Source organism: Sebastes fasciatus, chromosome 21, assembly GCF_043250625.1.
Source record: "Sebastes fasciatus isolate fSebFas1 chromosome 21, fSebFas1.pri, whole genome shotgun sequence".
In the NCBI taxonomy this organism is placed as follows: Eukaryota; Metazoa; Chordata; class Actinopteri; order Perciformes; family Sebastidae; genus Sebastes; species Sebastes fasciatus.
In genome coordinates, this window is record NC_133815.1 from 8,473,203 (window position 1) to 8,500,750 (window position 27,548).

A 27,548-nucleotide genomic window follows, 5' to 3' on the forward strand; every position below is an offset into this window, starting at 1 on the left:
TTTAATTAGCTCATTGTCATGCCTTGGGAGTTTGCTCTCGTCATCAGGTGTCTGCTGCGTCTGTGATTGATTGAGATTGTAAACTGGGTAATAATGGAGACTTAGGAGAAGAACTAAATGTCTTTCTCTGTTGCAGTACTTGCTTTTTCTCAGTTGGTTTCTATCTGCTTGTGAATAACGGTTTGTGTACGTGCTATGTTTTTTGAGTAAATGACCTTTAAAGTTGCGTCTGTGTCCAGAAAGCATAATGAACCTAAATTAAACGGGCAGTATTTTAGTTTGTAGACATGATCTCCTGCAGTATTTTAGTTTGTAGACATGATCTCCTGCAGTATTTTAGTTTTGTAGACATGATCTCCTGCAGTATTTTAGTTTTGTAGACATGATCTCCTGCAGTATTTTAGTTTTGTAGACATGATCTCCTGCAGTATTTTAGTTTTGTAGACATGATCTCCTGCAGTATTTTTCATGGCGTCAACAGCAGCTGAGTGATGATCACAGGGGGACAGACTCTGACAGATTACCTGATAGATAGGATTCCCTTCTCACTATAAGGAGCTCTGTTCATAATGCTGCCTCTCCATCACAGCAGACACATGTCAGCCAGTGACTTATTGGCAGTGAACCAAAGAAGCTTCAATGTTGATGAAAGACGGTGCCAGATTTATGTTGGGCTGAGCGTCTGTCAGACCAGAGCAGTTGATATATACTACTGATACTATCACTGATGAGCTGCCTGTGTTCACCAAAACATCACTGTGATCGATAGACCTTAGACTCTATGTTTCAGCATGGTGTGATGGAAGGAAAAAGTTAAAAAGGAGAGATTCCAGTGACAAAATAAAGGCCTTATAAGGGTGTTATGTGGATATACAACCCAAATGTTTTGCGTGAAAGGCAGCTTTAGGAAAGTCAACTCTCCGAAACTGTCTTAGTTAGTGTTTCTACTGGTCTCTTCCGCTGTTCCAACAATAGTAATTTTGCTTGAAATCTTGAAATGCACATCCCTAATGGAAAGTTGCGTTGGCCGCTCCGAGCTCAGCGAACTGCGGCCGTGTTGATTCTGCTGCAAAGTGCGGGCCAAACTAAAAGTTGGGGATAGTTTAACTTTTAGCGGCGAAGTGCAGCCAGAGAGAACCAATCAGTATACAGAGTCCTGTGTTCCAAAGAATTTCTTCCCGCCTGAAACACATGAACACGCCTCCCGGCTGCAGAAATATGTAATTATTGTGACGAGCCGCACTTCGCTGGTGTGATTTTGGTGCAACCCTTGAATATTCAAAAATTAGACATTCATTTGACTCTGGGCCTAATTAATCCATTTTTAGCTTATAGTAGACCAGAACCCAACCCTAATTGTAGGGTTAAAAAGTGAAGATTAAAAGTGCAATATGATATAAAGCAATACCAGATATTTTGTTTCCATAAAGAGCACCCGCTTGGTGAATTCTTCTGAGAATTTGTAGAGAGAGACCGATAGTTGAGTTTGTCTTTATCAGTTTTTATAGCTCTGTCTGACAGCAGAAATCATCTTGTTATTTTCCTGGTGCCAAACTCGAGTGACTGTGTGGCACCTCATACAGAGGAACAACACTGATAGAGTGTGTGCTGCAGCAGATGAGACAAGCTGCCCTTTTCTTTATCAAGCATAAAAGTCAGCTCTGCACAATATTAAGATGGAGCACACTGTTCATAAGGCTGCAATAAAAGAGGAAAAAAAATAAAATTGCTTATACACAGAGAGATACCAACATTACATTACAACGTTACAGTTGCTCTTGTATAGACAAAAGAAATGTAAGAAAATAGAAATAAAGGAGTATGTAACATGTAAATTATGTACATAATGCTACAATATAATCAAAATATATGTAAAGAAATAAGTACTAACATTTAAAATAATAAAATGTGAATAAAAAGATATGAAATATGTACAAATATTTGCATTAGGATGTGAAACATATAGCATATAACCACAGTGCAAAAAGTAAATACAAATGGATATAAGTAAATAAAAAATGCTGAGAAATGAATATACAGTATAAATGCAGTATTAATGACAGTTGAATTATTGCACATATTATTGTAAAGTTAAGTCATTATTGTAAATATGAGCAGAACTTTACTCTTGCACAATAAAGTTACATAATTAATGCATGTGGAAATATTAGCAACTGGCAAATTTTACCATCCAGTCAAATTATGTAAACATAGCCCAACTGAACTGATGCATCTTTGGTTCATTAAAAGCCATGATGTATTTACTGTATCTGTCATTTCAAGGAATGTCTGTCTATTATCTTAATGTTGTATTAATTATATTCAAGAGTTGCAGGAAAGACATTCCAAAGCCAAGGGGCATTGTTAAGTCATTGAAATTCAGTCCGTCACTCATGCTGTGTGCCCTTGTTGCCAGATTAGATACAAAACCACGTCCACAGTCATGCTGCGTATATGAATATCACCTCTGCAGCTCCCCTCCACATGTGTCTTTCATTGAACACTGAGGCAGAGAATATGTGCACTTCTAGCTGACGCAGCAGTTACGACGCAGCAGCGTGAGGCTGCCAGTCAGTCTGGGCTCAATCACCTGAACGCAGTGGGGAAGGGCGAGAGCGGAGTGGAGGTGTGTGACGGGGAGAGACAATCATGCCAGCGCTGCGTTCACACTCGGCATGACTGAACTGTGTGTGAGAGACTCTCTGTAACATGAAAGCACAGTGCAGTCTCTTCAGCAACCAGTAGCCTCTGTCCTAATCAGGCACACAGAGAAAGTATGAAGGGCAATGCAAATGAGGACTGCACGACACACAGGAAAAAAATAAAGGAAGAGGCAATAAAATCTGGGAGGCAATAAGTCAAGAAGAAAAGCCAGAGTGTGTGTCAAGCTTTTAAAGCAGACTTGGATGAAAGGAGGCGGAGAGTATTGTGGCGGCGTCCTCCACTAGGAATCAACGGACAGCGGTCAATAAAGGACACTCAGAACTCCACCTCCTTCCCATGCTGAGAAGGAACTTGTGTGTGTGATGATGTCTAAATCCACCAGCAGCTGAACCAGTGTGCCAGCCTGCCTGCAACTGTACGTCTCTGCCACACAGCACAGCAGCACTGCAGAGGATTTGGCAGCCCAGTGGATCTGCTGGAGTGCTTACAGATTTCAGGGTGGGGTAAACAAGTCCTGCACCTCACTGTCAGCGCGTGGACTGCAACAGTCTTGAGATGGGCAGAGGATGAAGAGGAGGAGGAAGGGGGCTGACTTTTCGAATCCTGAGAGTTTCTGAGTCAGGGGGGCTTTGGCGTACACGTGGGGGGTGGGTGGACAGAAGTAGGGGGCTGGTGTGGATACGTCAGCTCCCTCTGCTCACTCCTCCGTCAAGGATCCCCTCCGTCCTCATCATCTCCTCAGCGTCTTTTGGTGGTCTGCGCCCCCGCGGGCCAAGCTTGCCGGCATGGACCGAGGCTGAGCGGATGTTGCTGCCTGACAGGGGAGTCTGTGAGACGGCCGTCCGTTCCTCCCCGCCCGGGTCCCCTTCATGCCGTGCTGTGGGCTGGGCCATCGCCGGAGAGCACAGCTTCCATATGTGAGTTTGATGCCGATCTCTGACAAGGGTTAGAGGAGAGAGTGTGCGTGTGAGAGATTAAGAGAAGCTGATGAAGCAGGCAAAGACTAATGTGCTTAATGCGCTTTATCATGATTGTTTCATGATGGGTGATATGAATAATGGATTCGTGCCGGTGTTTCAATACATGCACAAGTTTACTGAAAATGTCAGCATCAAAGCACCAGACTGAATGGATCAGTGGACGCCTGCCAGCTTTCCCCCCTCGATGTTGATCACTGCTAGATCTCTATCTCGAACCAGTCCTGAATGCTGCAGGATTTAGCTGAAATATTTCAGCTGCACTGGCCCAAGCTCTCTTCGTGCCGCCAGACACGATAAATCTTTTATTTCCTATTTATTCTGGGACACAGCCGAGGTTGTACTGTTATTGAATACAGAGGGTTCAGACTGCAGGCACATGCTCGGTTGACAGCTCCACTTTATTGGGCTTTGCTGGTTTATTTCATGTGTCCTTTGTGTTTTAAAGCTGTGTATTATGAGAATAATACCACTGTGGCTGTTTTGGTGTAATGAAATGCAGTGTGAGGACAATGTGGGCGTGCTTCTGATAACAGGTATGACTTGAGAAGGGGAATTTGATGACGCAGGCATTTTCTGTACTGTCCTTTGCATCCTTAATTCTGTCATTCAGCTGTGATTGTTTTCTGTAGACTAGCAAAAAGGAAGAGGAATATTTTCTGCTTTCTAGAGTCTCTATTACACAGTTCACCAGTAGAGCAATGCAAAAAAAATGTTTTTTTTCCCTCATCCCCACAATCCTCCAGTACTGCAGATAAAGATGGGCCTCCCTAATTGAGTTTTACCACTAGATGGCCATGTTACACTTTTACTCTCACACATACTGTACACACTCATAAATGCATAAATACACCATTTCCATGCAGAGAGAACGTGCTTTAACATCCTCAAGGCTCAGAAATAAAGTTTTCATGTGGTGTAATTTTTGTATTTTATAGTCACAAATGAGTTATGATCTCATCCCCAAATCCAAGACAGAAGCTCATTGGACAAAATGTTCTGAGCTAGGGCTGGGCAATATGGCCAAAATCTTCTATCACAATATAGGTAATTTCATATCTCAATAACGATGTATATCACTAAAATATCAATAAATAGTCTATATGAAATAACCACATGGTAAACCCTTTTGTGTGTGTACTCCTCCTGTGTGAATGAAATACTTGACAAATGAAAAGTACTGTGATGGCCATTTTTCACAATTTTCTTACATTTTATTAATGCCAAAATGGATTATAAAATAAAATATATAAAAATGATGTACATTATAATATAAGCTGTTTCATCCCAATTCAGGGGTTGGATCTTCTGAACCTGTGCCACATGTCTAAATGATACTTTCTGGCCTCACACAGACTGAAACTAATGATTTTTCAAAGCAGCTCTCTTCAATTTGTTTTACAGTTGACATTTAACTTCAACACACAGTAATAATAATAATGTCTGATAATAACGCTGATTAATTTCTTCATTAATCGATTAATAGTTTGGCCTTTAAAATGTCATTAAATGTTGAAAAGAGCCCATCATAATTTCTCAAAGGCCGAGATGATGATGTTTTTTCTGACCAACAGTCCAAAATCTAAAAATATTCAGTTAACCATCAAATAAGACAAAGAAAAGTTGCAAATCCACACAATTTAGAGGCTGGAAATAGGGATGTTTGCCATTTTTTTACTTGCATAATAACAAAATAGCTGCCGATTATTTTTCTGTGCGTTGTTTAATGGATTAATCAACTAAGCGTTTCAGCCTTAATATGCATTTGCCAGTGAACTATGAGCACCTGGTCACAAACACCAGCTTAAAACAACATGCTAATGTGACGTTTCCTGACTTTGAGTGAACAAGGATCACCTGAATGCTCGATTAAATAGTGCACAATGCGTCATAATGATACTGAGGGCTTCAAGTGATACACCTGTTGTGTAATGTTTAAAATCCAGCCAAAATAAGCTGCTTTTCATTTGAGCAGCCTTGAAAAGGGACCAAGACTTTTGAGCCCATTATGACGTATTCTGTCTAGGAATGTGGACTTCGACGGGTCCAGCTTCTGAACGGGGACGCCAACTTTGTCTCAGTTATTGAAGAGAAGGAAAACTGCTAGTGGCCCTGTGCAGACTACTGCAGTTTGGTTACACAACCTGGTTTAACAGACTGCAGTAGGCTGAACCAACATTTACTCTACAACTGAGTAAGCCTTAATTTAACTGATGAGTGGATTAGTGTAGGACCAGCTGTTGATACTCCACACCGGACGGTCTAAGCCCCATGTGTAAGGTGTTTGCATGAAAACAAACCATTTAGTGTGGTGGTGTATCACTGGCAACATGTGTTGGTGTTTAATTACTGAGCTCAAACTAAGCATGTTGAAATTAATATGAGTGTCGTTAAAACCAGAGGTTTTGGCTCACAGGACAGGACAGTCCAGTCACTGTAGCAAGCGCTGACCTTGAGAGGACCCCAGCTGCCGTGAGACGGCACTCTTTTCTATGACACTCCTCTCACATGTTTCCAATATGGAGCACCAAACCGCCGTCTTACGTCTGAAATGGGGCAGAACGTAATTCCGCTCTGGATGGAATGTGGAGCACGGAGACCCGGCCGGATGGGACTCCGTCTGACAGACTGAGTGGCCAGTCCCAGACACTCCTCACGGAAACTCAGCTAATTGAAGACAGCAGGCCCTACTCAATTCCCCCGTTTGTTTTCTAGGCTTTCCTGCGTGCCATGATGCAGCAGTGGTAGCCGCTACTTTCTGTGAATTTAGCAGAGAGCTAATGAAGTGCACAGAAAGTTTATGATGATTATGATTTCTGTTTTTTTATGATTTTGCAATCGATTCTTTAATGCCAGAATCAATATATTTGCTTCATTTGAGTCTCTGCGGAGGATGTGACATCATATCCGTTCCGTATTCGTCAACCAAAACAAACCGCAGCCGGCCGACCCGAAACTAGAAAGTAGAAAACGGTGGAAGGTCCATGTAGATACGACCTGCACCCTCACATTTTAAATCCAAAGTGGTAAACAGTAAAGTATGGAAACACTTTGGGTTTCACACATTACCAGGAAAAGTAGAGCTAGACATCATGGCTAAAGCTGCATGCTAACTCAGAGCTAGCGACGCACTTGGCGAGAGTTAACGGAAGTATACACGCGTGACTACGTCCGGTTTTCAAAATAAGGTGTTAACAAAGGGAACTATACTGTATATACAAAATACATGTATGGAAATAAGAATTATTGGATTATATTCATTAGAAGTATAAAACATTACATGTCCCCTATAAATTAAAGAAAATACCACTAATTTGTGAGGGAAATGTCTTTATTCTTTGATTTTTGGGTTGCTAGAAAAACATAATCATAGAAATGCCTTACAATGACTGATATATTTGACTTCAGGACATCTATGACTACATGCATGCTGAAAATTCCCATGGTCTAGTGTTAAAAGAGTTAACAAAAATCGTAATATTGAATCACAATACTTGTAAAATCGCAATACATATCGAATCAGCACCAAGTGTTGTGATAGTTTCAAATCGGGAGATAGGTGAATCATCCCAGCCCTAATTTCTATTGTATAAAATTCGGAATGTGTGTACCAAATTTCATGGTAATCCATCCAACAGTTGTCGAGACATTTTATTAATAAACAAAAATGTCAGCATCATAGTGGCACTAGAGGAAAAGTCAGAGGATCCAATGATGAGCCAATCCATTAACCAGATGCTGAGATTTGACACGTGATAAGTGAAAACTTTGGCTAAAAATACCGCATACAGAAAGAGAAATGGCAGATACTGGAGTATTACACAGAAGATTGTAATTATCCCCAAAAAATATTGAGCTTGTGTGTGTGTGCTAGTGGTGAGCTAATCTCCCATGGCGAAAAGTGTGACCTGGAATTCCCAGTTTTCCAGGCTTCGGGATGCAAGCCCAGGGAGGAGTGTCGGGCCAGCGCAGAGCAGACTGGAGCAGGGTTTCCTTGGCAGAAGTTGAGCGTTCTTTCACTTTTCCAGAGAATATGGAAATGTCCGGAAACTAAGCAGCTAATTGGCCACAGAGGCCCTCAGGAATGTCTCGGATTTAGGTGGATTTTTACTGCTTTTACATAATCCATCACCTCACCGTGGGGCTGGAAAGTGTGATATATATGTCTGTGAGGGCCTATGTAGTGTATAGCTTCACTGCAGCCTGGAAACACTGATGTCAGTGACACCGTTTGCTGAATCTGTGTGCACCGACCCCGGTTCGGTTACGAATGGGCTGCGACAGTCTGAGTTTTAAAACCCTCTTTTGTCTGGAAACGGTGAGGTCATGGGGGGAAAGATGCAGCTCATTCCCCTCAAAATATACAGTATTATGTAGGGGTGTAATTGTATTTAACCGTTCGGTACAGGACGTTCAGTTCTATTCGTGACATCCTTTCGGTACGCCTTCTGACCCAAACAGCTGTTTTTGTCTTGTATTGACGATGTGCCAGTATTTGAGTGCATTAGCTGGTAGAGTAAGAATTATGGACATTCTATAGTGTAGAATGTAAACATTTTCAAAACACATGAAAAGAAGTTATTTTCTGCATTTTCGTTGTTTTCCCCATTGTACCGAAAACGTATCAAACTGTGACCCCAAAACCGAGGTACATACTTAACCGTGAATTTTGTGTACCGTTTATTATAGTATTATGTTAATGCTACGATGAATCACTATATCACTATGGATGGGCTTTCCACTTGTTTGTCTGCTTGGAAATCCCTTATTTGGGGCATGTTGGTAGTTGAATGGTTAAAATGCATATAAAATAATCTCAGCAAACCTGGTGTAATTCTAGCTAGAGACACTTGCTGCATGTCTCTCTCTACCCTTGTCCACTGTATGTGCCTATACCATCAACTGTCCAATACAGGTGAAAATAGGGCTGTAGTCAACCAAAGAAAATCTTGGTCCAATTTTACCTATATTCTACCTTTAAATTCTGCATGTTACTCTACATTAACTAAATGGCCACAGTGCCCTCTACGTGGTAGCCTAAAGGAATTATAAATAATCATAAAAAGCTATTAACAGCATATTAAATTATTTAATATATTTAATTATTCTCTACTTAAATGATAACAACAGACTCAAAGTCGACCAGCGCTCAGGTGCCCATATTGATATGATCTCCGAAAATACAATGAGCCGCCAAAGCTGTTCTAGCACCTGCAGTTATATTGTAAACAAAATGATTAGGCTATTTATGAGACAAAACTATTAAAAACAATATTGAAATATGCCAATTCTGATTGTTCACACTCAATGCCTATCGATAAGTGATGTGCGGGACAGGTTTTTTTGGCTGTACCAGCTGTACCAGCTTTTATTGCCTATCGTTTATAATTCTTTAAATGTGCGTGTACGTGTGTATGTATTTTGAACATCATTAACAAAACCACTGTACAACAAAAAGTAATGGTATTAAAAACCTGAGGACATTTATTCAACCAAGAGTCTACAGCTATAGCCGGGACTGATGGGAATGTTATTAGTTTTACAAAATGTACAGCTATTGTATGGCCAATGTCCATAAATATATATTGAGAAGAATCACTACTGGTGTGCGGTTTTACAACCTGCTGCATGAGATCCATACACATGAAGTAATTTGCTCCCTGTGGTGAATGTTAATTTTAGCCACATCTCTCTCTCCTCCGTTGTCATATTGGCTGCTTCACTGCTATCAGTGGAAAGCAGCTGCTTTGAGGCCTGGAGTGCCGTCATCCATTTCTGTGAGGCTTGCAGTTTCTGGCTCAATCTACTCAGTAATTCCATTTATTGGCGTTACGTTACACTACGACACATGGCTTTAGGAAGAAATATGTCTGTAGTAGATTCTCTTCTGTTGTTGGAGCTGATTCTATTTGCTGTATATGAGACATAAGGTTTAGTTTAAGGTTCACATTAGTTAAATTTGACACCATAACTCTTGCACCTTTTTATTTTCCTCTGTGTCTCCAGTAACAACCTACAGAAGGTAAAAAATCTGCAGCAAAATGGACAATCATGCTATCATTAGAGAGATGAAGGAGCTCACGCCCATTAAAATGGCACCTCAGACAGCGAGGGCAGCCAGGCCAAACCGAGCATCACTTAAAACAGGAGCAGATGTTCTTTGAGGCCAATTAACAGCGGAGAGATGCAGACAACCTTGTGCACCAGAGGAGGGCTGCCAGCCCATATGGATACTACAGACAATTAATTAGAGCGACAGACGTTAAAAATGGATCAGGAGATGCGTAAAGATTGGGTTTTAATTATATGTTTGCTATTTGGTGGTTGTCATCAGTGATTGAATTACAATAGATTAATAGTTTAGGTCCTTTTTCAAGCAAAAATGCCAAATATTCTCTGGTTCCAGCCTCTCAAATGTGACAATTTGCTGTTTTTCTTTGTCATATATAACAGTTAACCGTCAGTTTTAGACTGTTAATCAGACAAAATAAGCAAATAGGATACATTTCTGTGGCTTCTGGGAAATTATGGATGCCATCTTTCACTGTGTTGAAGCATTTCATAGACTAAAGGATCTAGGGATGCACCGATCCGACTTTTTCAGTCCTGATAGCAATACCTGGGCTTTGGGTATCGGCTGATACCGAGTACTGATCCGATACCAGTGTTTAATTAATATGCTGTATGCCTCACTGTGTGGAAGTGATTGGGATCATTATTTTATGTGTAAGGAAACATCAGGCTAGACTTAAACATTGTTTTCCTAACTTTGCAAAACAAAATATAACAAATAAATACACAGATATGAATTTAATAAATTGTTATTTATTAAAATTATAAATCATGGACGAGCAACCTGGTAAAAAATCTATTAAATTAACAGGAATACAATTCAAGTGTAAACTTTTTTAAAGCAGACAAATATAGCACTTTTTACAAGTTAACTTCTTTACAAAAAGACATGAAACAAAAAAGTAAATAAAGATAAAATTGTATGAGATGTGATTTAGTAATTTAAGAAAAGGCAATTTAAGAAAAGGCAAGTCTAAAATATGTTTTTAAAGGATATGTTTTAATTATCTTTTAAATAAAGATAAATATTTATCTAGTCACTCCTTCCCTATACAATCTGCGGGGATGTACTGTGCAGGCTGTTGGTTTGCTGGCACCTTTTTATTCCAGTTAAAAGTAGTGGTTGTGTTGGTTGTTCATGTACAGTCTGTAGTGTTTTCTGCTGATCTGGAGATCTGTATTTTGTCTGCGGTTCAATTCCACTTAAGTGCGGCCACTCAAATCAGCAAAGATAGCCTCAAAACTCTTCACTGATCTTTTTACAAGTAATCCGGATCGACTTGTGCAAACAGACGGCCACAAGTGTGGAGCTAATGGTGTCAGAGAGAGGACGATAAGAAGGGTGTAGAAGTAGGAGGGTGAAAGGGGACAACATTTAGAGTAGATTTAATTCTCGGTCAGAGAGCAGTGCCACCACTGAATGAAAAGAGATGAAAGAAAGAGAGAGGGAATCCCATTTTCACTGAGCATCTTTTATATGTCACGGCACTCGTCTCTTAGCAAAGAGGTGTCATGACAACAGGTACCAGCCGGGCGAGGAGACGGACCCCTGAGAGAGAGGAGTGTAGAGGAAGGAAAGTGAGATTAGGAAGGGAGAATAGATGAAACAGAAAAGAGGGTGGGAGGCACAAACAGTAGATGAAGACAAGGTCAATTACTTGAAGTTTCCTTCTGCTACTTCCTGTTTTTTTTGTTTAGTTCCTGGAGGTGTCAGTGACCTGCCAGTCAGCCCCGTCCTCTCCTCAAGAGAATCAGTATGTTCATCCTAATGCTTCTATAAGCTCACCCTCGGGAGCCGGCCACAAAGATCTGCTCCGCGATTGGGCGCGCGCTGAGGCTCAGCAGGGCGGGGTTAAAACCTGCTGGGATGTTTCATATTCATACTCGGCGTGAATACATAATCAGTCCATCAGGTCACTGTGTGCTGTCAGGAGGAAGAGACTTTGCCGGATGATTCTTGACTTTTTTGCCATGTGAAGAAAACTTTGTCCTCTTCTGCGTTGAAGTGCGGTCTGATCCTGCTGACAGATGCTGGGTTCAGTCAGAGCGGGCGTTTTGGGTTCGCAGATTTGCAGGGCAGATGATGACCTATGGCTGAGCGCGACGTGCCCCCGGCCATCACCCCTGATCCCGCTCAGACCTGCCCACACATCAGGCCGCAGGGCTGAAATCTGCTGAGGAGGGGGGCTCCTCTCTCCACGTTAGCGGCCTGCTCTCGTTGCCATGATCAAACAAGCCAAGAATAAAAATGTCTCATGGGTAAGTGAGGTGTGTTGGTGGAGTTTTCTCCTCTACTCTTGAACTACTTACTCCTTCTGCATGTGTGCTGTGCTCCTTTCGAAACAACTGAACGCCATGTAACATTTTTACATAACTATTGATAAGATTTTCTGGTTTAACAGATTATGTAGAGACTATTACAGTATATTCCTATTGGTTTTGATGCTCCTGTGCCCAGTGGCTATTCCAAAGAGAGGCTTAGAGATTTAGGTATTATATAACGACAAGCTACTACATGCCCACTTTATGAAATCTGGTTATCAGTCTGCCAACTCTACTTGTGTGACAAGGAGTTGATATTATAGACAAACTTAAGGCTGAATCTCCAAGAAAATGCATAGTTGTTTGTTTATACTCATAATAATAACAGTAGTATTTTCTGTCATGTTGTCCCAGGTTTCTTTTAACGCATGTGAGTTTGATATCTGATTCTTTACCAGTGCAGACGGATCAGGGGAGATTAGAGTGAGAGTGGCTTTGCGAGGATGAAATCAGCTACTTGGGAAATAGGGGGGTGGGGCAGGGAGGAGAGGATGTGATGGAGTTACTCCAGAATCTACCTTCTGTCTGTCTGTGGACTTTAAAAACTAGGGCTGTCAAAGTTAACGTGACAATAACGCTTTGACGCAAAATAGTTTTAACGCCAATAATTTTTATTTGATAGGGGCGATGCAATTTAACATAGTTCAAATACAGGGCATGAAACTGATGTGCTGCACAGAGAGTTTATAGCTATTGCTAATTTTCAACTCTTGTCCCTAGTTGGGCTTTTACACGTAAAGTTTCTTTAACGCAATCGATCTTTCGGAGGTTGTAGCGGGCTCAATTTTAAAGCTAAGGAAGCTTGTCGCAAAGAAGGTTAAATAACGCTCCAAACTTGCGCAACATTTTGGCGAGGAAAAACTGGCGTGGCCATTCTCAAAGGGGTCCCTTGACCTCTGATTTTAAGATATGTGGATGAAAATGGGTTCTATGGGTACCCACGAGTCTCCCCTTTACAGACATGCCCACTTTATGATAATCACATGCAGTTTGGGACAAGTCATAGTTAAGTCAGCACACTGACACGCTGACAGCTGTTGTTGCCTGTTGGTCTTGAGTTTGTCATGTTATGATTTGAGCATATTTTTTATGCTAAATGCAGTACCTGTGAGGGTTTCTGGACAATATTTTCATTGTTTTGTGTCGTTTATTGATTTCCAATAACAAATATATACATACATTTGCATAAAACAAGCATATATGTCCACTCCCACGTTGATAAAATAATTAAATACTTGACAAATCTCCCTTTAAGGTATATTTTGAACAGATAAAAAATGTGCAATTTGCGATTAATCATAAATAACTATGGTCAATCATGCGATTAGTCTAAATGAAATATTTTAATCGATTGACAGCCCTATTAAAAACGTCTTCTCTCTCTTGATTCTGCAGTCGTGTGACCTCCAGCCACTCAGCTCAGCCTCTTTGTTATGTAATCCCTTGTGGTGGAGTTACTGTATGTCAGGTGCAAGTGACACATTCATGGTGTGATAAACCTGAGGCTTTATTTCTCCTCCATATGCACCATATGCTGTCCTGTCCTAAACAGGCATTCGTGTTTGACACGGCGATAACTTTATATTTTTGTCCAGTATATAGCACGTGTGCATAAATAGAGATGTACATACCGTATGTGTTTTCCTCCGGAGGGAAACACTGCTCCACTTTAGCTCAACCCACCCATATGCTGCATATGTCACGCTGCTGCTCTGTGCAGCCCAACTCTCTGTCCTCACATTGAACCTGATCATTCCTGCACACACAGAGCTGGGACGTTGAGTACCTTAAAGTACCTTAATGTCACAGTTCTCCCTCTCAGTCTTAATTAACTATGAATGTAGCTCACTAGCAGATATCAGCAGAGCAAATCTTCAAGCGTTTTTGAATTTATATCAGATACATTTTAATTTCAATTTCTTTTTGTGAATACTGTTTTATTCAGTTTTCTTAAATAATTACAACAGAGCAACGTGAATATACAAATTGGGGGGAAGAAAAACTAAACAATTTGAAAGAAATTTCAGTTTTCAAGTCTTAAATATTGAAGTCTCATTAATTATGTGAAGGGAAGGGGAAGGGACTGACTACATGCTGGTAGTCAGCTGGTCATAGTTTTTGTAGTCTTTGTGTTTTTTGGTAGTTTTTGTGGGATGTTCAAGGTCAATTTTTACCAGGAAAGTTGACATGAGGCTAAACAAGAGTTAGTCAGTTGGCCTTGATGTTGTTATAGTGTGTCAGGGCTCTTGATGAACAACATACTGATGATACTCTCTGCTAATATGACTTTACCAGCTGTGGCCCTAATTTTTTTTTTTTAAAGTTTAGCTTTTTAGATAGAGAGATGTTTATCTCCTTGGGAGCATGAATGTGTTCAGCAAATTTAATGGCAGTGTACCCATGAAATGAACATTTTTATGTGCAAAGTTGACCTATAGAAGGCAGGTACTGTATGTCCAAAAAGGAAAGAGTTTAATCCTAGTGAATGTTTCATTGCAATCTGCCTGTTGGATTTTAGTGCAAGTAGAAATGTTGGCCTGATGGTGGCGACTATCAAGTAATGGTCAAGGAAACATTTTCATTGGTTAGGCCATGGAATTGGGCCCACTGCATTGTTCTCACGTCGGGCTTCACAAACCTTCACACTTACGTTACGGCCTACAGCTGCACTGGCTGCACTCAACTTCTTCTTGATGATTCGTCTGTAGAACCCCAAACCAGCCACTTCCTCTTTCATTGCCTTACAAAACACACTGACAATCTGCTGGTTGCCAACATATTTTTAAAGGTGCTAGATTCCAAATTCAGAGCGTGTGTCTGGTCTGGCCTCTCCGGTCGAGCTTTCGCTACAGGTTTCCACCTGGCACCGCTGCGTGGTGCACACCGGCTGTGAACGCTCCATTCTCTGCACGGTGATTGCCTCAGTAACGTTATGGTTCCCTTATAGCATTGGGTTTAAATCCGAAATATTGCCAAATAGTCGCTTTTACTTTTTGCTTTGACACCAAATCCTCCGCCATCGTCTTGTCTGTCAACTCTCTCTCATCCCGTGTGTGTGTGAAATCTGACTCCTGCTGCTCTGTGCTGAGACTCCAGACACTTTCACTTTAAGTTTGTAGCGTCCGTCATCCAACTATGTATAGATAACACGGCGCCGATACGCAAATTAACTAAATGGGTTCAAGTAATGTAATCCGTGTACAGCCGAACACCGTGTAACACTGGCAACACCGACTACCACGGCAAGCCCAATAGGGTTGACAAATTCGTCAGGAATCATCCTATTGGGACATTAAATATCTGTGCCAAATTTGAAATTACATGTCAACAGTCTAGTCTACTGCTAGTACAGCAAAAATCTCCCCGTAAATAATTTTATTCAAAAATGTTGCCATCATCCAGACCTCCTTCCTAAGTGTCAGCATGCTCATGAATCCTGCGTTTGCATAAGTTAATTTTGCTACTGATATCTTTGCAGAAAATGCAAATTCGTGCGATGCAGCTGTAGCGCCTCTGCAGTTGACTGATCCCAGGTATCTACAGGACTTGTCCTCCAATAAGCCTAATGACTTTGAGGGCCACGTTCATAATCACAGTGGTAGTCAGTGCCAGGCGGATTAGGACTCCAGATGGTGCTGTTACTGCCTGACTGACTGTCTGTCTGGCCGCTGATGTACAGCTGCAAGAGGTCACATGTTTTACTACAGCGGTCAGCTCTGCCACTGCAGCCCAGCAGCTCAGCATCACATAGACTCTTCAGTAACACTGAAGCTGACTATCACAAGTATCTGTTGACAGAGTATTTCTGGAGGTTTAAGGTATGTTTGTGTATGGGGCGTGTGTTTCTGTCTGCTTCTAAAAGCGTCATGTAGTTGAGTTGACCATGCAACAGATGTCACACTATCAAATTAAAGCTTAATGCCCGGCCAGCTGAAGAAAAACACTTCAGAGCTGACCATGACACCGCAGAGCTTAAACACTCGATTGTGTGTGTGTGTGTGTGTCCGCTCGTGCATGTGTCTGTTATATCAGTATGTGTGTGTGTGATCTGTCTGAGAGACTCTTCACTCCACATGAGGCATGACACTTGCTGTTGGAAGAGCTCTTGAGGATGACCACATCTCATTTCCTCTTCTCCATAGACCTCGCCAGTGACACTGCTTGTATTTAACTTGCCAGGTGCTGTAGCGCAGTAGCAGTCAGCAGTCAGCGTTATCCCTTTTTGACTGAGGCAGAGAGGTTGCTTTTTTTATGCCAGGCGTCAGCTGCTTGCACCCCTGGGTCATGGTACTCTGAACAAAAACCAGGGGATTTGCATAATTCATTACAGTCGCTGTGGAACGGAGAGGCGACACAGGTGTCCCGGGCATTGTGGGAGAACGAGCATGTCTAAGAAGCCAAAGGTAAAAAAAACAACAACAACAACACACTTATTTGTGTTAAATCAGCAGCTTACTTCTCTATCCAGAGCTTGTACTATTAGTTGTAGCGCTTGCTTGTTTTCTGTGAGCTTTTGCAGAGTGCTTTTTTTCTGTGTTTGCAGGATTCTTTGTTGTGTGCGGTTTTTTTTGTGACGACATCCTGAGTGTCACAGTATATCCTGTCTGTGAGGTCTCTTTACATAGGCCTATACTGTCGGACATGCACCTCGTATAAGTAGAGCTTAGTTTTTAATCATGGATTCATGCGGGTCTGCCTTTTAGTCCTGCAGAAAGGCATTGATGCTCGTAGGTGAAAGACAATCTGCTGGGTCATCTTTCTCTTTCCATGTGTAGAAACCTCTCTAACAAATCTAATGAAAGTTTGTTTTGAGTTTGTTCATGCAGCTAAATCCTGTCTTTGAAAACTAATTTAGACGCTTTGGAGCAACATTATTTAATCTTCATTTTACACAATGCAGGGCAGTGTTTCTGAACTTTTTAACATGTGATTCCTTGAAATTAAGCAATTTCTGCCTGTGATTTGTTCAACCAAAGTGATTTTTTTGTTTGTATTTCAAGAATTTTTATAAGCGTTTTCAACAAAGTTATGTTTACATTCGGCGTCACTCACCAAAATGCTTTGTTTCCATCGTATCACGTTGAGTGCATTTCCTTATCATAAGATACAGTTTTGGACTATTTTAAATCATGTATTGTTTACATCCATGTTAACTAGCTAGCAGTCTTCTTCCTTACTGCCTTTGTTGGTGCATTACTACATTTATTTGTGCTTTTCCGCTTGCAAATGTCGAACGAGAAATAGTGAGGAAAGGGCAGCAGTAATATGTATTGGGTGCATGTGTGTCCTCATGTGGGTCCATGATATAGACTAAATAAGGACCCACTTGTAAAAACATTATTCCATAGCGCTAATAGTGGTCATAAACTCTACAGGAGACCTTTTAAAGAGGTCAGATAATCCAGTAATTCCCAAGAGAAAAGGCAGAGATTAGAGGAAAGTCTGCAAAAATAAACCTCCGGGTTTGCAACCACTGCTGTTGAGTACACTCTCCTTTTTTATATTACCGTAGTAATTTCGACATCTTCCGAGGTACGGTATAAAGAACAGATTTTAACCGTTTCTGACCATGTTTCATGGTCATTCCTTCCACTCTTAAATCCTGGATTGGTTGAAAGGCAGAAGCAGATTTAAATCTCCTTACTGAAAGAAGCAATCATCACAAAGTGAGTCAGGGGATCAAGTGGACACAAGCAATCACCCCTGTGGGTGTTATTGTGTGCGCAGCATGGATCGTTCCCTCCCTCCTGTAGAGATGTACAGTACGCAGAGGAACATGTGACGACACAGCGAATGATCGACTCACTCAACTGCTCAAAACCGTTGGACTGTGTTCAAATTAGGAGCCCGTCAGCAATGTCAGAGCAGCACAAACAAGTGGCTTTATTAGTCCAAAAGTGTACAGAAAAGGAGGGGAGTATACTATATTGCATGTTATGTGACAGAAAATGTAATGCATTATGATGTGTTCAGGAGCATGGGTCTAAAAAGGGAACTTTTAGTATATTAATTTGACTGCAAGCATACAGTAGATGATGGCAAACACTTACAAATCTGGAAATTGTTTAGCGTTTATTTCTGTAATTTCGAAAGCGTGATCATTTTATTTGACAAACAAATCGTTTTTAGGGAAATTCAGTTTTTATTTATTTAATGGGACTCTAATGCATAATCAGCAGCTCATCCGAGCTTCCTACCATTTTTATCTTCATTTTCTATTCCTAGAAACATTTTCTGAGCTGTCAACATTGAAAGGGGACCTCCTTTACTTTAAACGGCAGTGATCAGTCTCAAAAGAAGCAAGAAATAAAACAATTTTTTTATTTACTATATTTTTCTTATTGCCAACAAATCCCATGAAAAGACCAAAACCGATATTACTGTTATAGGTTACGCTTCTGTGCTATAGACCTGAGCTTTAGACGGAGCCAGGCTAGCTGTTCCACCCCGTTTCCAATCTTCCAATCTTCCAATCAATCTTGCTAAGCAACGCTAACCAGCTGCTGGCTACTGCTACATATTTAATTAACAGACATGAGAGTTGTATTGATCTTCTCGTCTGACTCTAAGCGAATAAAAGAGCATTTCCCAAAATGTCGAACTATTTCATTAAAGTTAGGGTAAGTCAATGAAGTGTCCTCTTAAGTGACAAGTGTTTGTGCATGTGTGTAACCCAAACCCTAATCACTAACTTACTAGATATCAGGCCGTCCATTTAACTAATTAAAAATTACCCTAGCTCTCTGCCAAAACCACTCGCGTGTACAATGATGTGTCTGTTTATCTCCCCTTACATCCATCATATCTGTGTCGTCAGAGGGCAGGGGAAGTTACTGTAAGTGTGAAAGTGTGTTTGCGTACAGTGTGCGAGTGCATCACCCTCTGCCAGTGTTTGCCTGACCTGTGCGTGACTGCATTGGTCACAACGGTCCCAATTTGCCGGCTGAAGAGTTTTTCCTATGACTCCATGTGGGACAGTTGATGTGCTCAGCGAGCGTGAAGTGACTCAGTGCCACACACTTGCATTGCAGCCGCCAAACGTTGTAGTACAAGTCAGGGCTTCAGAAGTCATCAAATCTTTGATCCCACTCGCTGTCAAACAATTCTGAGCTCATGATCTTCATACCCCTGGGCATGCTTGACAAGTTATCTTTGTCTCCACTGACTAAACACATCTTGGGAAGGGTAAGCTCTACTCAACTTTTAACTTCAATCTCAACTGGAAATGTACCTTTCTTCTAATACCACATTAATAGGCTGAGGCTTTAGTACGAGAGAAGTACAGCAGTGTTGCATGATGTGTGCACAGGTTTGATGCTATTCTCAGGTTTAGCACACATGCTAGCAGGATGCCCTTTGGTGGAGTGGAGGAAACAGCAGTTGAACTCTCGAGTCGCTCAGAGAGGCAGCAGGAAACAGAACAGCTGGGGCTTCTATCTCTCTTTCTCATCCTCTATCTCCATCTCTCTCTCTCCCTCATTTTCCCTCCTTTCCTCTCTCTCATTGTCTGTAATTAGAGATGGTGCCATGGCTCGAGTGGCCTGGCATGTGTTGTAGCTAGGTAACCTCAGTCAGATGGGCTGGCTGCCGGCCCTGGGGGTTTCATTAGATGTGAATCACAGTCCCAGCGGGCCCAGCATGGATTCTACAGTCTGATCTGGATATTATGCATCAGGATCAGTAGAGTCCTGCTCTAAATTCAAGCGTTATATATGTGAAGTTGGGTATCTGAAATGTCCGATCTATGGGTCTCTATGGACCGAAACAATACTTTTTTTAATACTTTACTTTTTTGTTGTTTTACTTTGTTTTTTTAAGGATTACATTTTGGGGAATTAGATTAGAAGATCGAAACCACTCTCATATATGGACGGTAAATATGTAGCTGTAGCCACCAGCAGCCGGTTAGCTTGTCTTTGCATAAAGACTGGAAACAAGGGCAAACAGCCTGGCTCTGTCCAAAGATAACAAAATCCACCTACCGGCACCTCTAATGCTCACTAATCAACATTACGGTTGCGTCCGTTAGTTAGTACGCTAAAACAGTATGTGAGATATTTTAGTAGGTCCCAAACCTTAGTATGAAATCAATAGTACACTATTTACGGTATGCAACGCTGGACACTACGGCGGCATAAATATCCCACAATTCAATGCGTTAGTGATGACAACATTCATAACAGACATTGACGGTAACATCAATAACGCTTCATGTTTAAGTATATAGTATAAGATAGTATAAGATTTGTCGTATATTAATAACATATATTTTAAATTAGTTCAGACTTTGATTCTCACAAACCGTCGTTTTGGTCACATGAGGTTAGCACGGGTTACCATGGTTACACGTCTCCAACCTGCAAAGAGGCTCTCTCACGTAAATAACTGCTAGGTGCATCCGAAGAGATGCATACTAGTGTTTATTCACACAAAAGTATGTTGAACGATGGTACACATATTGGGTATGTAGTGCATAATATGCAATTTCAGACAAAGCCATAGTTTGGCAAATTATTGTTTTGTACACTTCAGTTTTTGTATGGAGTTTTCAAAGTATCCTCGATGGCGATGCCTGTGTTTTACCCACCAGCAACTACGTCTGTCACTCTGTGACGTCAGCTTGGTTGCTCTTATACAGTGCTGCATTTGCTAAATAGCAGATTTGACTGCCTTTTTTACATTTTGGACAACAAAGAAATAGACTTAAAGTGAATAGGGAACTTTTCATCCAAGGAAATTGATTTATCCACCAGCACTTGAAGTCCTGTAGTCCAGTTTCATTAGTATAATAGCATTCTTGGCAAGGCAAAACATATTTGGAGGAGCCTTTCTGACAGATCTTCAATGATCTAATTGTGGTTTATTTCAACCCATTAGTGATCTTTTAAGTTAACTAAACATCCATAACACCATTTGCATGAATCACGGCCTGTTATAATAGCAATTTTGACAGAAAACAAAACACTGTTGATGTTATTGGATAAGATGCGTCAGGTCAGATCAATCAATAATCTTCAGTATCTGTCATTGTGTTGTCTTGTGTTATGATGTCTTCTGTGTTATGATCTTGTATTGATGTAACACAGATTAACTCATAATCCTGAGTGCTTTAACGCTGGCTAGTGTGTTTGGCAGAGTGGAGAGTTTTTGTTTTGGACTGTTTACCTTAATAGTGATCAGTGGCCACTGTGGAGTCACACCAGTATGAAAGTGTCGGACGACCTGGTGGCCTGTGACTAAAAGTACACAGGTGTGATTGCCGCTATAATGCAAACTGAATCTCTGAATGATGCGGCTGAAACAATTAGTCGATTAATCGGTAGTCAATCAACACATAATTAAGCAGCAAAAATGCCCAAAATTCACTGGTTCCAGTTTTGCGAATGTCAATATTTGCACGTTTTCTCAGTCATTTATGATATAAAACTGTATATCTTTAGGTGTTGGACTGTTGGTTGGACAAATCAAGACATTTGAAAACGTCACCATGGGCTCTGGGGACTACTTTCTGACTTTTTATAGACCAAAATGTTTAATTGATTAATCAAGGAAGTAATCTGCAGATTAAGCAATAATGAAAGTAATTTTTAGTTGCAGCACTAATAAAAATACATTTTAGGGATGCAGATTTTAGCGAATAATTGATAATCGCTCACCATCAATAGAAATTCATGTAAGATCAGTACATCAGGAACAGTTTCACCTATATGATTTCTGTGGTTGTTGTCATCCACATTAAAATGCAATAAACCAAAATACCTACCATGATGTTTTATGTTTTCCTACTGTCAACAAATCCCACTAAAGACTAAAACCAATAATGAACTGGTCCTACTAACAAGTAAACATATTGTCTGTGTTGCAAAAGCTGTTATAACAGCCAAAACCTATAAAAAACAGAAATGGCCTTGTTCTTTTCATGGGATAATTGTTTATAATAATAACAAAAATATAGAATATCACCAGCCAAAAACTATTGTTGTCATGCATGTAATATTCAGGTATTTTCACTTTTTATCTGAGTTACAAACCTTTATTGCACAATGTACACTCATTTGCCAGTGTTTAGTAGTAGCTAAAATTAATGCAACAGTCCTGCAATAGATCCTGCCTTCATGAAGGTTAAAATGTTCAGTTTTTGTAGAAACTGTTTCAGAGAGGTGTCGATAAAAGGGTTTATTGCAGGGCTAAAATGTAAAAAGCAGCAGAATCAGAAGTGTGTCTTCCATCCTGCACAAGGTGACTCTTTAGTAACTGAGAATGAAAAGAAACAACTGTTACCAATGTCATTTTTTTTTCTAAGCGAAACACATCGGGATGTTGTATTGATCCTCCTCGTGGTCCAATTACTGTATGCTGGTTTTGTAAGCTATCCTTGTTGGCCTTTGTGTGCCTGTCAGCGTGAATGCCTGCTGACGTCATTGTGTGCATGTATACTGATCGATAAGCCAAAGGCAACGCCGGCACTCATTTACCAGCGCTGGCAGAACTGGGAGACATTGATCCGTCAAATCCCATTCAGAGCTGATTATTGCTGTCAGCAGTGAAGGATGCTATTGTGTCGTTACATTATAGTAATTACACAAAATAAAGCAGCCAATCTGGACTATAGCATTATCTTCTTTTGTTAATTTGACATATTGTCTGCAGTATATGCTTGTAGAGGCTTTTAGCTAAAACCCATTACACACATTAAACACAGTGAACTTTAGTCTGGGTGACCTCAGCATAAAAATCCTGGCAGGAATAGCTGGAGCTACACAGGATTAATAAACCTAGTGTTTTTTTACGCAGCATTTTGATTAAGTGGCATCTTAAAGTAACGATTCAAAGTGTTTCCTGATCGCTATCATAATCTCACTTTGATTTTTTCATTGCTTTGATTGTCTTGCAAGTAATTTTTAGTGAGCATTCAAAGGGACGAAATCACACTTCCTGATCAACTGTCACCACGCTCAGCATGCGGAGGTTTTTGCCTCCAGGACTGAACTTAATTATAGTCTGCTTTTCCCCTTCATTTACCTTGACCTCGTGTCACCACTGCAGGGTTTAGATTGGACCACAAACTGTGATGTAGTTTAGGGCTGAAAAAGTAAAAATGGCAAAAACATTCACTAGTTCCAGGTTTTCAAATGTGAATATTTGCATTTCTTTTTACTCTTCTATGATAGTAAATTCAATAGTTGTATGTTTGGGACTAATACTGGACTAAAGAGGACGTGAATATGAAATAATAAAACGATTAATCGTGAAGATAATCTGCAGATTAATGGATAATGAAAATAATCAGCCCAGTTCCAGCCCTAATATATTTATCAGAACTGGAGCCTGTGGTCGTTATGTAAGGATCACTCTTGCCAAGAGTTACTTGTGTACAGTAGCAGCAGAGTGGAAACAGGGGGAAACCAAAGGTAACAAAATCTGCCTATAAGCACCTATTAAACACACTAATTGACCCATAATAAACACAATGGACACATTTTATCTAACACCAGACTTACCATGCGTTTTGGGTGATCGGATTGCAATCGGATAGTGCTTTACCACATGAAAGTGCGCTCTGTGCTCAGCGTCTTCTCTCCTCATCGCTCTGTGTGTGCGAGTGTAGTTGTACCTCAAAGTCGCGTTTGCAGGCCCTCTCCCCCTAAACGGTGGCATTCTCTGGTAGTACCCGTCTGCAAACCTGTGCGTAGTGCAGACTCCGAAGGCTTCCTCTCAGCCATTTCAGAGCGATCGGATTTCAATGCGGACACTGGAGACACATATTAATACCAGGTGTAAATGCAATCAGGTTAAATATAGATACAATCTGGATACGAGATGCATTTTAATGCCAGGTGTAAAGGGGACCTAATCTGTACAAAGACCTAACTATTTCTTGGACAGAGCCAGGCTAGCTGTTTCACCGTTTCACAGTCTTTATGCTAAGCTAAGCTAAGCGACTGCTGACTGTAGCTTCTTTCTTAATGGACATATCGGACAGTGTCGATTCAATCTACTCATCTAGCTCTGTGCAAGAAAGCGAGATTTTTTTTGGTGTAAACTTTTTTAGATTATATATATTTAACACATTTATTACAAAAAGATGCAATAATATAAAATATTATAGGTTGTGTTATAATACAACTGAAAAGCTTTAAAGCTGATTTTGTTATCTCAGACAACAGAAGAGTTTTTATTGCAAACTGATGCCTCAGGACTTGAAACCATTGTTCTGGTGAAACGAGGATAACTATCCCACAGTTAGTCACGTGTCGAGCACGCACCCTGGATGATAATCCTCAGAAAAGGGGTTAACCCTGATCAAGCACAATATAATCCAGGATTTAGGATGGGCCGCCCAGAAACATTTTTTTCCCCACGGAAAAAAATACAAATCTGGGCTTTACTGGGATGTCGAATAAAGCTCAGAGCTTGTAGTTTTATGGTTGTATGATCTTACAGGTTGGACATACAATGCATTCAGTTCTCATCTGTGCTGTTCAGTTGGTATGTGTTTCCAGTGACAAAGCTGCATTCCTCTCTTGTTGCTCCTGTTATAACAGGAACATTTAGATTAGTCATGGTTTCATTTTGTGAACTCATGACTCTGGCAGTTTCCAATTTGTGTTTTAACTCGTGTTTTACCGCTTTAATAGAATACTTAACTTGCTCAGCCTACATGAGCTGTAACGTAACAGCAGCGTGATTACAAAACACACATCACAGCTTCAGAGTGTCTGATGTCAGATCACAAAGAGATTCTTTGAAGTCAATGTGCTTTTTTTTTTTACAGTAACCACTACGTTGTCTTAGATGCGTACCAGCTGATATCACTGGAGCTCTGACTGGTGATAGAAATCTGTCATTAAACCAACTTTTATATGGCTTTAATTTTATAGATGTAAGTGTTTGCACTATGTAAGCGCTCTTATTCTACAAAGTAACTTCCTTTTGTTTTATTTTGTTAATGTATGGTGTACCATGAAATGACCAAATGGAAAGTTTCAATGACTTTGGTCCCCTTGATGATGAAAGCAAATATGGCATTTCGTCGATGTAGTGAAGATAATTACTTCCTGAAGTTTTGGTCTCAACAACATGTGTCGAGACTGTACAGTACAGTGAGTTCAAATTCTGTAGCCTTCCTCTCTTCAGAGCGTAACCTCTTTAGGGGAACACATGTAAACTCCTCAGATCACACACTCGCGCACAGACATAAAAAGCTTCTGCAGCTGCTTTTGGTGCTTTCTGGAATTTTCAGGCCGGCCCTGTTGGCCAGAGATCTTACTTCCTAACTGTGTGTGTGTGTGTGTGTGTGAAGCTAGACAGAGTGTATATATGTGTGTGTGGGAGGGGAGAGGGGCAGGGGGGCTTGTTTTTGGGGCTGGAGGACGATCGCGGCGCTCTGAAGGAGTGTTCTCCCAGCGTGGGAAAGACGCTGGTCTTTTCTCTGGCTCTCAGGGACTAAAGTAGGCCAAGGAAGGTCCGAGAGGAGCTAACTTCTTTCCCCCGGCTCCAACTTTTACTGCTCGGACTACGGAGGCACATCCGTTTCCCTCTGGAGCTGGGACAAGGGGATTTGTAGGAGCGAAGCCGTCGGGGTAGTCGGAGAGGAGATGGGCAGCAGCTGAGGAGGTTTTCTCCCAGCCGGGCTGAAGAGCAGAGAGTCGGATAGGGCAGAAATGTATCACTCCGGCAGTGAGGAGTCAGACCTGGTAAGTTTGAGTTAACACGCTTTCTGCTACTCAAACAGTATCCTTTCACACTTTTCTGAGCCTAACTGGGCTGTACCTCTCACTCTTCTTTCTCTCTACCCTCTGAACAAAGAGGAAGGGCTCGAACTGCAGGAGAATGGAGGTTATTAGTGCAGGATTTAAAGGGGCGTAATCATACACTTCCTATTTTTCTCCCTCGTCGCTGCTTTGCCTGAAAGTTAGTGAGAGTAATGCTCACGATGCACACTGTGACTCCCTCACTGTTTTGTGACAAAGACGCTCATTTAAGCATCTTGTCTGAATTTGCGAGCACCGCTGCATGACCACTGCTAGCTCAAAGTGGGGAACTGAGACAGTGGTTAACAAGCAGAGCGGGGGAAAGAAAGTAAACAGCAGGGGTAAGCTTGGTCCTTTATGTACAGAGACCGGTAGAGAGCACAAAACAACTTGGCTTTGACCTAGAGAAAAAGGTAAAGTTTTGTCTTAGCCACATGAGCCAAACAAAGAATCGATTTCAAGCAAACTGGGTCCTGGGTTTGAATATTTCAATGTGAACATTATAAGGCTTCAATGAAGAGCTGAGACAAAACGATATACAATATATTTTGTATGATACTGTCCGACTGTGTGGAATAAGAAAAGGGGAACAAATAGGGCTGCCCCCTCATAGTCGGAGTAATCGATCGTTTTGGTCTTTAGTCGATTAGTCATTTTTTATGCTTTTTTTATGCTGAATGACTCATTTCCAAGAAACTTACACATCTCTGGCAAACACAAGATTTAAAGTGGTTCTTTTGTCTGATTCTTTGTCGAGAAACTCAGTTTTACAGATCTGTAGATTAAATCAACAAGTGGAAACCGCTTATGGATCAAAAAGCTTGGGACAGAATCATTGTTATACTGTTTAAAGAACTTGCTTAGTAATCAAGTAGTCCGCTTACAGTGTTCATTTTGGGTCTTTTCATACATGACAATATATGGAAAAACATTTTAGAACTACGTTAGACCAACGTTAATTGAATATTTGTTTTGTTTTTTACTTTACTCCCTTGATACTTTGTCTTGCGGACCGTCTACTTTCTGACTGATGCTGCGTGCACATTAATATCATAATGGGAAAAAGAAAGTTATTTTCTCTGTATAAAAAACGAATGCGCGTGGAGAAAGCACCTGTGGTTGAAGCCGCCCTCGTCAAGTGGATTGATAATGCTCCCAAAGGGAAACTTTGCTGATCCTCAACCTTAAATCATATATTATTTAATGCTAAACCAGTATGCATGTGTGTCTGTTGTGTTTCCATGTTTTAAGGGTTTGTATGCAGCAGGTACTGTTGTCTGTCTTGTTGATTTCTAGTTGTGGGTAAATGAGAAACTACCTGCTGTTCTCTGCTGCTCAATCTATAGCTGGTTGTTGTTCATTTGGAAAACCAATTACTCTCTCACACACACAGAAGCTCCTGTTCGATTTTTATGTTCAGGAGTTGTAGTTTCCATGTGACATGTCAGCTGGGAGTAAAGTACAACGCTATGTTTAACATGTACTGTAATTTTGTTTGCATTTTAAATAACACCTTTGACGAGAGTATTTCACATTTATAAAATCACTCACAGATTCGAGGTTAAGGTAGAATAGATGAGACCTTTATCACTGCTTTTGGTTCAACATAAGTCTAATCAGCAAGATTGATTGAAAACACCTGTGTGGGTCTGCATGGCCTTTAATGGAGTGTTGAAAAGGTGATTTAATAATGAGATTAAAAGTCGGTGTGAATTATCTGCGTTGCCGTGCTCCATTTTCGTCAACGAGGCTCAATGAG

The 27,548-nt window shown here is 40.8% G+C and overlaps 1 protein-coding gene across 4 annotated transcripts in view; it reads left to right on the top strand.

The window, feature by feature from the left end:
* Nucleotides 1-27,548, top strand: part of cacnb2a (calcium channel, voltage-dependent, beta 2a) — a 69,787-nt gene that overhangs the window by 8,768 nt on the left and 33,471 nt on the right. The window contains exon 1 of one of the 4 annotated variants that reach the window (XM_074622393.1): nt 3,320-3,581. The exons of 2 other annotated variants lie outside the window; for them this stretch is intronic. In XM_074622393.1, the coding sequence (XP_074478494.1) occupies nt 3,534-3,581 (48 nt within the window). In that variant the 5' untranslated portion in view covers nt 3,320-3,533. Of the gene's footprint in view, nt 1-3,319; nt 3,582-25,401; nt 25,733-27,548 lie in introns of those variants that run through there. One more of the 4 variants, XM_074622394.1, reaches the window with a different exon arrangement.